Source organism: Pleurodeles waltl, chromosome 4_1 (assembly GCF_031143425.1).
Source record: "Pleurodeles waltl isolate 20211129_DDA chromosome 4_1, aPleWal1.hap1.20221129, whole genome shotgun sequence".
Classification (NCBI taxonomy): domain Eukaryota; kingdom Metazoa; phylum Chordata; class Amphibia; order Caudata; family Salamandridae; genus Pleurodeles; species Pleurodeles waltl.
Genome location: NC_090442.1, coordinates 989,320,133 through 989,335,623, shown reverse-complemented (window position 1 = coordinate 989,335,623; position 15,491 = coordinate 989,320,133). Strand labels below are relative to the sequence as shown.

Here is a 15,491-nt window from a genome sequence, read left to right as displayed (position 1 = left end):
TCACCCACTGATGGCAAAAAATCCTCTGGGGGGCCATCTTCTGGCTCCTCCTCCTCAGCATCCTCCTCTAAATTGGCTTCTGCCCAGGCCCTCAGCACCACTTGAAAGCCCTCCCTTCTGGAGGCCCCTTGGGTGGGTACACCCATCTTCCTGCAGAACCCTTTTAGCTGTTTTACAGTATATGTCTCCAACAGGGTAGGTCAAAGTCTCCTGCTGAGACCCAGCCTGAGACATGTTGAGTGAGGATTTAGGTTTAGAAAATTGTCAGGAAAAACGAATTTGCAAAAAGAGATAAAAATCAAGTTGACCTTCAACTGTGGGTAGGTAGTGAAATAGTTAGCTACTGTATGTCACTCCACAAATACAAGTCCTATCCTCACCGCTGATCACCAATGTTAGAAATGGGGTCTTTGGTTGGCAGTCAGGTTACCCCCTGTCCAAGCAAGGACCCTCACTCGAGTCAGGGTAAGTCACACACAATCCAAATTATCCTGTGCCCACCCTCTGGTAGCTTGGCACTGAGCAGTCAGGCTTAACTTAGAAGGCACTCTGTAAAATATTTGTGCAATAAATCATACAATAACACAATATAGCACCACAAAAATACACCACACAGTGTTTAGAAAAATATATAATATTTATCTGGATATTTGCAGGTCAAAAACAATCAAAGTTGCAATAGGAAAATGTAAAGATATCACTTAAAAGTGATATAAAAGTGTCTTAAGTCTTTTAAAAGCAAACAAAGCCTCTTTCAAGCACAAAGTACCTGGTTTGAGTGAAAAATCTCCCCAAAGGGGCCGCAAAGGAGGAGATGCGTGGAAAATGGGGAGTGTGCGTCGGTTTCGCCCCTTCACATACGGACTTGCGTCGTTATTTTCCATGCGGGGAAGACGTTGCATCGATTTCCGTCGCGAGGGCGGTCCTCCTCTTCGGGTTGCAGGGTTTTCAGATGCCCCCGGGTCTGTGCGTGGAATCCTGGGCTTGTTGACAAGCTCTGCGTCGTTCCAGTAGGCGATGCAGGGAAATATCTCCCTCACAGCAGGCGCTGCATTGATTTCCCCTGTGGAAGTCGGGTGTCGTCATCCCAGGTCAGCTGTGCGTCGATGCGGTGGGCCGTGCGTCAAAGTTCCGGTCGTACCGCAGGCGCTGAGTCGATCTTTTCCTTGCGAAGTCGAGCGTCGTCGTCCCTGTTTGGCGTGCGGTGAATTTTTCACAGCGGAACAGGCTGTGCGTTGTTTTTAGTAAGCTGTGCGTCTAATTTTCACCGCACAAGGAGTCCAGCTGCAAGAGAGAAGTCTTTTTGGTCCTGAGACTTCAGGGAACAGGAGTCAAGCTCTATTCAAGCCCTTGGAGAGCACTTCTGCAACAAAGCAAGAGAGCAGCAAGACAGCAGGGCAAAAGCAAGGCAGCAGTCCTCTGTAGAAAGCAGTCAGGTGAGTCCTTTAGGCGGCCAGGCAGTTCTTCTTGTCAGGGTGCAGGTTCTGGTTCAGGTTTCTTCTCCAGGAAGTGTCTGAGGTGGTAAGGCAGAGTCCCTATTTTTATACCCAAATGTGCCTTTGAAGTGGGGGAGACTTCAAAAAGTGGCTTAGAAGTGCACCAGGTCCCCTTTCAGTTCAATCCTGTCTGCCAGGGTTCCAGTAGGGGTGTGGCAGTCCTTTGTGTGAGAGCAGGCCCTCCACCCTCCCAGCCCAGGAAGACCCATTCAAAATGCAGATGTATGCAGGTGAGGCTGAGTACCCTGTGTTTGGGGTGTGTCTGAGTGAATGCACAAGGAGCTGTCAACTAAACCCAGCCAGACGTGGATTGTAAAGCACAGAAAGATTTAAGTGCAGAGAAATGCTCACTTTCTAAAAGTGGCATTTCTAAAATAGTAATATTAAATCCAACTTTACCAGTCAGCAGGATTTTGTATTACCATTCTGGCCATACTAATTATGACCTTCCTACTCCTTTCAGATCAGCAGCTACCACTTCAACAATGTATCACGGCAGCCCCAATGTTAGCCTATGAAGGGACAGGCCTCACAGTAGTGTAAAAACGAATTTAGGAGTTTTACACTACCAGGACATGTAAACTACACAGGCACATGTCCTGCCTTTTACCTACACAACACCCTGCTCTAGGGGTTACCTAGGGCACACCTTAGGGGTGACATATGTATAAAAAGGGGAGTTTTAGGCTTGGCAAGTACTTTTAAATGCCAAGTCCAAGTGACAGTGAAACTGCACACACAGGCCTTGCAATGGCAGACTGAGACAAGGTTGAGGGGCTACTTAAGTGGGTGGCACAACGAGTGCTGCAGGCCCACTAGTAGCATTTAATCTACAGGCCCTGGGCACACATAGTGCACTCTACTAGGGACTTATAAGTAAATTAAATAGTCCAATTTGGTGTGATCCAAGGTTACCATGTTTAATGGGAGAGAGCATATGCACTTTAGCACTGGTTAGCAGTGGTAAAGTGCGCAGAGTCTAAAAACCAGCAAAAACTGTGTCCAAAAAGTGGAGGGAGGCAGGCAAAAAGTTAGGGGTGACCACCCTAAGGCTGTCAGGTTGAACAGGGACCCTGTACTGCCTTTGGTGACAATCTCTGAAAACGCTTTGTTCCTTCGGTCCCTGCCTTCCAAGAGGGCCTTTCAGTTCTTCTCAGAAAATGTTTTGCTTTTTGAAGTATTACGTATAGGTCTTCATTTGTGCTATGACAATTAAAAGTATTGACATATGCCTGAATGCCTTTAATTACCATACATTCTGTACCATACGAGATGCAGTTCCTGTACTCATCCTATTCATTTTTTTCACAGGTTTGGTTAGGAAAGACTGCAAATACATGGGTTTTAATAAATGTATATGTCTGACATGTTCCTCTTCCAGGACAAAACATATTTGCCTTGTTCCCTTCTCATCAATTGCTACATCTCAGCAGATTATTGTTTCCTCTATATATATCTGTTGTCTAAAATGTCATTGAGCAATAAGTTCAATTAGTTTGCTTCCTCATTCCTAAATTATTCTTCTGAAGAAATGTGCGCCTGGTTATTACAATGATAATTTCTTCATGCCCTCTGAGTGTTCGGTTCCACACCTAAATAGTATTCAGTCACTGAATGAGTAGAGCAGAATATGACATGATAAAGTGTCAGAGTGTTTTAGTGTGCACAAGGTTTTAGAGCCCTGTTTCAAAGATTCGATTTCCATTTGCTTCTTTACAATAAATTTATATTGCAAAAAGGATAAAGGTAGCTCCAAAACTGTGTACATTCATAGAAGATCTAGCGAGTTACGCAAAGACTTACACAGCATTAGTTTGGGCTTTAGAGGAGTCCCAGTTTCTTACGACCTGTGGGATTTTAGACAGCCTTACTTTGAGATCTTGCCTCTTCGTAAGACACTTAATAATGCATGCTAACCTGACTGCTTAGTCAGATTAAATTCCAAATGTATTTGAGCCTTGCGGTGGAAGATGATAGATCAAAACTGCACCTGAACAATTTCATTGAAATATACCCAGTCAATTAATCGCTGACACATTAAACACCTCAAAGCTATAAGTTTACAACAGGAAATATTTTGGTCTAATAACATCAAGCAGAGGCTTGACAAAGGGACCTTGAAGTTGTTGGCCATTTACAGCTTCTAATTCTATCTTGTGGGTGGAACTCGGCTTGGAGAGGGAGATGATCTTTAGTTTTCCTTCAAGCCACCATCTGTTTTCTTCCCAGAATACTGTGCAAGGGGGTGGATAGCTAGTGGAGTGCTCTCTGGAACTGTAAATTGGTGTTGAGTGGTGATGTGGTATTAGTGATCTAGAAAGGCAGCTCCCATGCTCTGAAACGCTCCTCCTTCATTTGTAAACCCCACATAGGGAAGAACAGCTCATAGTAGTGGTAATGGACTAAAATGTTTATGTAAATTCAAATGTCATTTTTCACAGAATATTGAAGTGTGGACACCAATTTAGCACAGCAGATGGGTCTGTTTTTTTCATAATTGCATATCTTACATAATTAACCACAGGCACATTTGCAAGTGTTGTAGGTTAACAGATGAAGGTCTGCTGGTTCTAGGTTACTAAGCAGTTTAGAAGGTTTTTAGGGGTTTATTTGACCCCTGAGCACTTATTTTACTGTGCACCCAATGTAGTTTGCAACGCCTTTAGGGGTTTTCAGATTGACCTTTTGTACATAGTTGTAATTTTGTGTGTAATATTTAGTGCTTGAATTCATGTATATTTCCTTTATAAACTTGAAAATAATTTACTAAGTGTTATTTATTGCATTGCAGAGTTCTGAGTTCCCACAGCACCACCCCACTGAGTCAACCTTGCTGCCATGAGAATCAAGTGCTACAAAGGCTACTTGGTCCACATTTTGAGGGTTGGCAGCGTTGGGGCCCCGGGACACCAAAAGAAAATCACCCCAGCTACCTCAATTGAGGCCCACCAACCTCTGATTACCCTAGGATCCTCCCATTCAGAGTTCTCATATATTTCATTAACATGACGTCTGAATGGAAACAAATTTGTCTATCAAGGTCTTGTGCAGTGTCTCAGGTGAGAGATTGAGAGATATGCAGCACTTCTCAGCAAGGCAAAAAAAATTAAAAATATATTTTTGGGCAAATCTCTTCTTGCAAGTGTATTTGGGGGGGTCTTACACGAAGCACCTGAGAAAGCAACTTTTAGATAAAGACTGGAAATAAAAAGAGGAAGATGAGAAAGGTGCAGTGAGGGGAGTGTACCATGCAATAAAAGAATGCCAATCTCAAATACCCATGACCCGTCAGGTAAACTCTGTCGCCTCCTCTGGCTGGCACACACTCCACAAACTCTAGAAGATCTTCAGATGGATCCCAGCAGAGTGTTGCAGGACAGTCACCCATGCCTTAGTCACAAGCAAGCTCGACTACGGCAACGCCCTTTACGCCAGCACCTCAACTAGGAACATCAAAAAACTTCAACTCATCCAGAACACCACCGCCAGACTCATTCTGGACCTCCCTTGCCGAGAACACATCTCTCAACACCCGAGGACCCTCCAGTGGCCACTTACTAAGAAGCTAATCACCTCCAAGCTTCTCACCCACACATACAAGGCCATACACAATGCAGGACCAGCTTACCTGAACCACTGCGTCTCCTTCCACACCCCGCTAGATCCCTCTGCTATGCCCAGATGGCCCTGGCCAATGTTCCTCGCATCCGCAAAACCACCGCCGGAGGACAATCTTTTACCTACAATGCAGCGAAGAGCTGGAACAACTTCCTCCTGCACCTCAAACAAAGCCCGTCACTCACCATCTTCAGGAAGAACCTCAAGATGTGGTTCCTCGGATGAGGCTCCTCCCCTCCCCCCAGCACCTTGAGTCCCTCATGGGTGAGTAGCTGCGCTTTACAAATACTGATTGATTGATTAATTGAGATAGGGAAGAAGGCAAATAAAAGTCAGGTATCTGACTGTTTTTAATCAAAAAGAGCCTAAAGGATATATGATTTTATTTTTATGGAAAAGCTAATTGTCAGAATTATTTGAACAAAAATGCAACAGCAAAATAAGTTTGCTAATATTTGGTTACAAAGTAAAACAATACACGAAAGTTGTATCTTAATATCATAGCAGGTAGATGGATGATCAGTTGAATAACAGGGATTTTCAACAATAAGAAATGATTAGTAATTTAGAGTTTGACAAAATGATGCATCTCCCATAAAATGGCAGGTGCACAATTCCAGCAGTGTTCTTCCTAAAAGAAGTATGTTCACAGCATAATCATCCAGGTACATGGGTACTCACACAGTGCACGGTAAAGTCTATTGCTATAGCCACTTGCATCCTTCAGATCTTGGAAGGCCTTAGAACTCTCTTCTCTAGCTTCACTTTCCAGCTAAGATAAAGATATTTAGGCTCACCAAGATGCACACTTCAATCACCTACGACAAATTGTTACAATAAAGTGAGGAAGAACCATCATTGGGGTATATGAGCAGGTACTTTGGTCCAAAGCCTTGCATTTGCTTGTCTTCTAAAAGAAGTGCATTGAACATCTACAATAGCATTAAAAGAACAAACAGCTGATGTCAAGGAACCTTTATAGCAACTCAGTGTCCCTTTCTTAGTTCCCTTTCCTAAATGCGGTGTAAGCTCACAATTAAAACTCTTACTAGAATTCTAGACCTGTAGCTCATCCATTGTAGACCTATGTGATCCATGCCACTGACAGCTGGTGAGAATCCTCACTACAGGCAGAAGAATGCCTGTGTCTGGAAACGAATATTCAAAAAGACAAGACTTGGAGAGTTAGACTCTTTTTCAGAGTCATTTGGAGGCAAACTTCAACAACATACAAAGGTAAGAAAGGGATCGAGTACTCGTTAACCAGTAAAACTCAATAAAGTTAAATGGGCACCTTTTCCTCATTCTCCACACCTCTGCTGTATGGTATCCCACAGGAATCCTCTTCATCTCCATGGCAAATCCTTCAGTCAATTTAAAGTGACAACATGTTGTTACGCTTATGACACCCAAATTATCATTTGGTGGACGAAGCATCTAACTCCACAGCAGCCATCCCTATTTTCCTGACATCTGACTTAATGAATCAAAACTATATCAATTTAAACACATCCAAATCAGAGTTCCTGACCATTTGTTACAATGTTAATAATTGAAACAACTCTCTTCAGCCAAGCCAACTAGTTGCATGCTCGAATCCAGCCTCCTCACTCAGGAACTTTGGCATTATACTAGACTTAGAGAAAAATTGAAAACACAGACTAGTAAAATCACACAAAACAGTTTCCGTCAATTGAGAGTTTTAGGACATATTTTTGCTTTTTTATGCTTTACCCACAAGATAACAGTGGCTTTTGTATTTGTTCATTCACTCTTAGACTATGCCAGTGCTGTCACATCGAGACTCCCTCGTCGTGGAAAAGAAAGCTGAAGTGGTGAGGCAGGAAAAGCCATGTCTGCATTTTCCCATGTCATGTCTACATCATGCCACTTCACTGTGATGTCATGAAAGATAATTGGCTCTCCTCTGGTACTGTGATGGAGTTTTATATAATTTCAGGCTCTCAGTGTCTGCCTCGGACGTGTCAAATTATAGAGAGGTAGTCAAAGCCATTAGCTCAACTTGTGTCATTGTAGGAGAGCAGGCATGCAGTTCGGGGAAGTGTTCTGCACTAAACCAAAATTAAAGTCAATGTACAAGAATGTTTACCTGAGCCATGTTCACCTAGAGTGAAAAATTTAGAGTCAATACCTCAAGTGAGACATTTTTTCTGAGGACTTTCACGAAATGGCTGTAAGGTTGTTATGAATTACAATCTACTGATTAATGCGCTGTATCTTATGGGGTAGCTACGCAATGAGCTTTTTCTATGAATAAAAAAAGAATCAGATTCTTCATTCCTGACAGTTTAGAGCACTGAGTAGGACCTTAATATAAAATGTTCAATGCAATTTACACACATCCAATACACTTTTCAATTACACCAATTTCTGATGGCTCCTAAACCATAGTATAAACTTACTTTCTTCTTCAGATCTTTGGGAAGGGCTAAGTTTGTCCATAGCAGACCAGTTTCCCTTTCGTGACCACAAGCAGGAATTCTAAGCAAAGGCAGTGCTGGTGCCAGTGGTGCTCCAGAAGGTAGAAAGAATGCAGCATTTCTTTCCACAGCAATGCTGAAGCTCAGTAGCTATATATCCCTGCCTGGCTGTTAATGTGACCACCAATGATGGCGTGGAACAGTGGTTAGCAGGCAAAATAAAACAAAACCATCAACATACCTGATCCACTATGGCCACCATGTTCAACTGAAAGGAGAAATGAAGAAAATCATTGTAGTGGAAGTATGCAATTTGCATTTTTAAACAGGCACAATAATGTAGTTCCTCTAAAAGGAAGCTGATGAAGGGCATATCCCCATACTGGAAGAGAGATCAGACACATCTCAGACAGTGGTATCAGAATAATGTCTATCTAACCCTAGCAACAAGCTTTAAAATATAGCCGATACCTCAAATGAGGTTAAATCATCATGCTATCTCATTTTCATGTGGATCAGTTTTTAAAATTTCTATCAGTTTACAGTAGTCAGGATATTTTCTGACATCATTATTGTAATATATATATCATGTACAAATATATTGAGTTAATATTATAAAATCTACACTCAATAGGAGAATATTTTTGTAAACATTATTTAGAAGCAAACATTTATGCCACACCATATTCATCCATATGATATTCAGATATACAAACTTTCTAGCTAGACATATTTCATTTCTTCAAACCAGTCAAAGCTATTCTGTTGATAAAGTCCTACGCCATGTTCATTGCTTTATAACATGATGCGCACATGCCTGGCCAGACATTATGCTACAAACTCAAGCACCACAACATTGGTAAAAGGTATCAGTCTTTGACCTCACTATCTGCATTTGCTTCAACTATTGAAATCTGCAGTCCTTTAGCTCAAGATGTATCAAAAAGTAGGGTAGACAGACAGCTGCTTTTTACAATGGCCTTCTTAATTCATGTCGGCATCATGTCACACCACTCTGATGACCCAGGAGATAATTGGCAAGCCCTCTGGTGCTGTGCCAGTTTAATATTTCTAGAGTCTTAGTTTCTGCTTGGAATGCTTACATGATTCAGAATATACAGTGATATACACTCATTAACTACAAATTATGGCATTGGTAGGATATTTGCATGTGGGTGTGAGAAGTACTGTAAACAAAATCAGAACTATAGTCCACGTACCAGAATGACTACCTGAGCCATGTTTACCTAAAGGAAAAAGTAGGCAAGCATATTTAAAATCAATGTTATATATTTTTTTCCCTTTTTTGCAAAGCATTCAAAAGAACAACAATTAAAAAATTTCTTCACTGTATTTCGGTCAAAGCCAAAATGATTATGGTTTTCTTTTCAATTACAACAGTCTCTGTTGGATATTACCTATTAACATAGGCTGTATTAGAATTAAGCAGAGAAACGGTTGATAAAAGAGGCTTTTTGTATTCTGTACATGTGGAGTTGGTGGCAGATTTTCAATAGTGTAACAACTAGGGAAGGGCATTTTTGTGAATCAAAAGGATGACGGTTCAGGAAAAGTGGTCAGTCCAATAGAAAGAAATCCTGCCCTGATGCATCCACTTGGTAATCCATGTGTTGCAGCTACTATGCAGATTTATTAGGTACTTTAATAGGAATCTGGGCATTATCAACATATATATGGTAGTCCATCTTAAGACTTTCAAAGACATTTGCCATTGGTATATTATTTGCATTAAACAGTGTAAAAATCAAGGCCAACCTCTCTAGATCACCAAATGTGATACTGGTCATGAGATTAAGTGGAAGGGCTGTTTTTGCCTGGTGAGAAATGTCACGCAGGAAGAAAGTTACTCAAGGAAGGACTAAAGCTCGAACTCTGCAAGTTTTTGGGCATTATTGTATAAGTATTTTGTGACTGACAGAGGTGAGCACCACCGACAGATCAGGGAGTATAGATGCACATTGAAGTAAATGACTCTTCTTCAGTGCTCATCAGAGTAGGCTGAACAAGTTTGGAAGTTGCTGAAGGAGTTGTTTTATTCCGCGCAGACAAAGAGTTTGGATATCTTGGAAGTGTTTGTTTGTGATTATTATATTTGAAACACATTTTAGCTACTCAAATAATCTTCTTCTATAAGTTCAAGTGTAAATAAATCTTTCTAAACCATATATGCTGCTCTGAAATGTAAATCCCACAGTTTATTCATGCCACACCAAAAGGTCTCCGATCATTTGAAGAATACTCTTAGTGTGTTGTGGAATAACACAGATATATCTTGATTTCTGTGCTGAGCCCTCATACCTTTCGAAATTAGTCAACATATTAGCAAATAAATATCTCATGTTGGATCCGTTTCATTGGTCACACAACATTGGCAGTGGGTTTGAGGGAATTAATGTTGTGTGACCAAGGGAAGTAGCACATCTTGAAAATCAAGAAAACAATACAATATTAAATATTTTTAATCTGTAATTAATAACTATGCTTCTCTAACTATATATATATTATGCTGATAGTTTCTCAATTTCAAAAAGAATGAACTTCGATCTTGAAGTAAAGTATAGTGATTGTTCTAGTAAAATTGATAAGCACCCACATCACACTTTTGTAAACACGCCCAAGAGTTTTACTTTTCCTCCACCAATTCTGCCTATTAAAACAAATTTGACCTTTGGTGGTCATGCCCTCAAGCGGGTTTTAATGCCTGGTCACCTAAAGAGATAGAAATATGTGGTGGGGTGCTTGGTGCTAAGGTATTGCAAACTAGTCTCACTCTGTCTTACTCTTTGCCTTGGGATACAAAGAGAGAAGTAGGCTAATGTTACATCTGGCCATAGGGCAGAAATTTGGTAAGACCTTAATATGCTTACTGTTAGCTATTCGGGCTTATATCATTGAAATATTTTCCATGTTTTTTTACACGCATATGAGCAATAGTCTATATTTTTTTTAACAAAATTGTGCAGCATCGCCGCCTTAGAGGGTGGTCATAATATTGGGAGGCTGCTGATGACTTGTACATGTGTCAGATGGGCAGGAGACTGAAGGTTCTCAGTGTTTGAATCATTTTCCAGAACTCCCTTCCCAGTACATTTAAATTGGAATCTAGAAACTATAACAGAGAAAGAACTCTGGATTCTACAAGTTTGGTGTCAAATTCAAATCTAGTGAAGTGTTCCCTTCTGTGTACATGTTATTTCTCTATCTGAGTAACTAGGCAGGCATCAAACTCTCACAAATGTTCTGAACACTGATTGTGAATGAAGTAAACAAGACTGTAATGACTGCAGTCAGCTGCAGGGACATAGTGACTACTAAGCTCTATGACCATATACTGCCTGAACTAAAAAATTATGAGGGCAGCTGAAATTTGTATGTCAAATGTTTGTCATCAAAAAATATAAATGTAAAATTGTGTGTTCAAAAACTGTTTTATTTATTTGATCTATAAACTCTAAATATGATAACAACACATTGTTTCTTACTTAACTTTGTATTGCTGTGTCAGCTTCCACTTCAGACTACAAACCCTTGTCACCAAAACAAAGCTCTTGAAAGGAGCCCCTTGGTCACTCAATATTTGCCTCCACTTGATCACTGCTGTTTGGCAAGTCTGATATTCCCTCAAGGCAATAACTCCACTACATATTAGAATTTGTATGAACCATCATCTTCTATTTGATTTATCCTGCCTGTAGCTAACCCACCCACAAAGAGCCACACATTCATTACAGGCTTGCAACCAGATCAGATTTTCACCGCATATGGACAAACATTGTTGAATGTCCTCCCTTTGCACCTCAGACTTGATTATTCGTTGGTGCAGTTCTAAACAGGTTTCAGAATACACCTTTCTTATAAACTTTCTACCATGGTGGTGGCATATCCTGTTGTTATGTACAATATTCTGCAGCCCTTCTGGGTTAGGTTTGTGTTTTATAAACACCCCATTTACACACACCATTGCTTTTAAAATGTTTCTAATGTTTTCAATCCTACTGTTAGCCCTTCGTGCCACATCATCTAGCATATTGTCCCTACATCAGATACTCAAAATATGACCCACGTTTTAGCCAGTTACCATCCATTCTTGACATAGTAACCGGGGATAGTATCTAAAGGCAATGATTTTCTAGATAGTAAAAAATGGTTACCACTTATATGTGTACTTAATTATGTGGTTTCGCTATAGAGCGCCTTGACAAAAGGCAGCTGAGTGCTGTAAATTATCAAAAGCAACCTTAAAGTTGGTCAGTAATAGAAGAGAATCTCACCTATGGAAAGTGTATGCATTGTACTGTAGTGTTCTTTAAAGAGGTGAGTTTTTAACATTTTCCTAAGTTGAAGTAACACTGGGGCGGTCCTGTGATTGACGGGATGTTGTTCCACATCCTGTTTGCATATATAGAAAATCTTGTTGTCTTGTTTGCTTACACTTCTTCATCTGCAGTCTGGTATTGTCCTGCCTGTAGGTGTCCTGAGAATCACCTGAGATGGGGGAACTGGTGAAACTGTCTACATGAAAAGTGGGGGTCCTAGTCATGATGGCTTAGTAAATGATGCAGTAAGTTTTGAAACTGGTGTTTGCTGGATAGGGGAGGCAATGGGCTTCCATCAGGGTGGGGCAATGTGATCATATTTCTTTAGACTCTAGATGAGATAGTGGAATGTGTTGTGGTGTGGTGTGTAAAATGCCTCTAGGGGGTGCTTGTGGGAGGTCTGGGAAGCATTACCACCACACAGATCTGAGTGTAAAAGAGCTTGAGCATTAGTTCTGAAGTTGCTTTCTGGAAAAAATGGTTTGACTTTCTTCAGAAGAGAGGACTGATACCAGGCTATCTTTGTTTTTTGGCGATGTATTCCATGAGGGACAGGTTAGTGTCCATGGTGAATCCAAGTGTTTTGGCATTCAGTTATTTTTGAGGTTTGAAACCATCAAGGTTCATGTCATTGAGTCAGGTTTGTACTGTACTGTGTTTTTTATTCTTGCCAAATAATAGGAATTCTGTCTTGGTTAGGGTGGGCTTCTGGAGGGTCCTGGACTTCCAGGTCTGGATGATGTACAATCACTGCTTCAGACATTTGATATCTGCAGCAGAGGGGACTTTCAAGTAGAGATATGTATCATCAGCATATTGGTGAATCTTGATGCTGTCCTCTGTAAATAGAGCACCAAGCAGCTCCAGGTAAAGGTAGAAGATGACAAGAGACAGAATGGAACCCTGGGGTTCTCCACATGTGTTATGGATCTTTTGTGACCTGAAGGGGTCCATGTATACAAACTAGAGTTGGTTGGAAAGTTAGGAGGGAAGTCAGTGATGGTAATCGCCAGTGAATCCCCTTTATGATTCAGGGTTGCATATGAGAGTGGTACGATATACCGTGTTGAAGGTAGCTTATAAGTCCACCAATATCAATAGGCAGCGGTCATCTTTATTTGTGGTCATGAGGGCATTGTCTATAATATTCATCCAAGAAATGTTTAGCATTCATGTGGTCTTGGAATAGAACATAAACTGATTTTGCAATGATCATGCCTATGAATGGTACGTGAGTGATAGGCCACTAGCTGGTGAGGTATTGTATTGTTTCTTTAGCAGCAGGAGTGTCTGGACAGTCTTGAGAGCTTCTAGGAAGATGCTTTGAGCAAGGGCAGCAATGAAAATAGTAATGGTAAAGAAGGATATTGGTAAGAGATCATTTAAAAAAGAAGTGGGCCTAGAACATGTCGCCCAGATATGTTGCAAGACTTTTCAAACTCAGAAACCATTTGTGAAATACTGATATTGAATATTCATATGGGGTACAACACTAGCTTATTTGACATTTTATGCCTAACAATTGTCGCTATTCAGAATTTTTACATTTTTTTACCAAGTATAATATTTCTTTTATGCACAGGAGGGTCTAACATCAAAGAGCTAGTCAACACTTTCAGTTACACAGTAGAAAACCTGCTCAACTAATTTTGCACATGGAATTTCTTAGGCAGCCATTAGACTCTCAATCTAATCAACATTTATGGATTTCCAGTCAGCTCGAACACCTTAAATTATATAAACAACAGAAAAGAAAATGAAAATGGGTTTACTCTCTGGTGCTTAAAAAGCAACACTCAGTCATACTTTACTCTTTTAAGCCACAGGTACACTAGGCACATAGTTGTGCCACACAACCCAGATGTCCCAAGCTCATAATTTGCTCAAAGAAGTGTTTCGGGTTATCAAAGAGCCAAAGGCTACTTCTCAGATTCCAATGAATTGTGCAAAACATAATCCGGACAAGACTCGATATGCTGTTCTAAACTTTATATATGCTGTTTCAAACTTTATCATTAAATGACCCAAAACCCTCCAACAATAAAAGACAACACAGTTTAAAAACATTGTCACAGATGAGCTATGGGAGGCCATGTCTTGCATGCACTCAACAGGTTTTTCTGCCAATCTGTGGCTGGCCACAATAATAAAATCACTTCCTGTTTTGGCCAATCAGCTTGGTTCATTAATCCACAGTTCTCTAAAGCAGGAAGAAGTACTTTCCTGGAAATCAACAATTGTTAAACCATTATTAAACCATAAATAACAAGGACCCCCATTGGCTATTATTCAGCTTGTTTATCACTACACAAAACAGTCAATCAATTCAGTGTATAGTTACACTATTTTTGTACTATTTTTTATCTTATCATATTCTTCAAATTTTGCTCACATTGTACACAAAGAAAGCACAGAGAAAACCTCAAACCTAAATAAACATATATGCAACAGTGATAAAGATAAAATCACAATGGTATAAACACATGGATTGAAACAATACATTCACAATCAGTTTTGCCAACAGACAAAAAAGTAACAAACACCAAAAGATTAAATAAACATACGTGTGGATTTTTTTGGTATGAATTGTCCAGGGATATACATCACATCACTACCCATGTTTAATAACGTCAGAGTTAGCGAAAGTTAATAAATGTCCCAACAGATTCACTATGAGGAGGGAACAAGTAAAAAAAGAGTCCACTTTCCTATGTGTGTTTACATTTTTGGCTTCCCACAGCTTATGTTACCTTCCTTTTGGTTAAAGGAAAAGGTCTCTCCACCTTTCTCAAGCTTTGAATTGCAGAAGCGTTTTGACATCTACAATAGTGGGGTCGCCTTTTTAAGAGGTCATCCTCGGGGCTAAATTCAGTGTTGTCATCTGGACCAACGCAAGGGTCCCATTGTATTCCTTCAGGGAAAAGGATCTGTCTGTCAATGGAATCCCTTTTTTTCTCCGTATTACGGCGCTGCTACAAGTCACCAAATATCTACCCGCATTTTCCTGTAATGCGGCGCTGCTGCAGGTAGCCACACTTTGCTTCAAATCTTTGTAGTTCAGAGGTGCACTAGGTCACCTGGATTGCACTTGGCTTCTTGTGGGGAATTTGGCAGCTCATTTGGTCCACATCTATTTCTGTGGGCGTCCTCTTAGTTACGCACATAATGGCATAATCTGTGATCCAGAGAAACTCTCATACTTTCACTTGATTTTGCTTCTAATGCAGCGGTTCCCAACCTGTGGTCCAGGGACCCCTGGGGGTCCACGCAGCCTCTTCAGGGGGTCCACAACTGCTTAGTAAATTAAATAATATTAACAGGTCACTACCGCAGATTTCAGTAATGGCTCAGTGAGGGGTCCCCGGAATCCAATAATGATTCAGTGGGGGTCCCCAGGTCACAGTAATTGTAAAGTGGGGGTCCACAGGAGTGAAAAAGTTGGGAACCGCTGTTCTAATGTACTTAGAAATAATTTGTGACAAACTGTTTTTTCAGCTACAAGTCTTCATAGCAAGCAGTGCCAAAGTTGATCCCTTCCAGAATTGATGTATGACAGAGCAGTCTGATCCTTGTTTTATTACAACTTTCAATGACCTTGG

The 15,491-nt window shown here is 40.6% G+C and overlaps 1 protein-coding gene across 50 annotated transcripts in view; it reads right to left on the bottom strand.

The window, feature by feature from the left end:
- Positions 1 to 15,491, bottom strand: part of LOC138288307 (mucin-19) — a 1,675,551-nt gene that overhangs the window by 1,386,655 nt on the left and 273,405 nt on the right. For all 50 annotated transcript variants that reach the window (XM_069229764.1, XM_069229784.1, XM_069229763.1 and 47 more), the window contains 2 exons: positions 8,776 to 8,802; positions 7,797 to 7,823 (listed from right to left, as the gene is read on the bottom strand). In XM_069229764.1, coding sequence (XP_069085865.1) covers positions 7,797 to 7,823; positions 8,776 to 8,802 — 54 coding nt within the window. The remainder of the gene's footprint in view (positions 1 to 7,796; positions 7,824 to 8,775; positions 8,803 to 15,491) is intronic.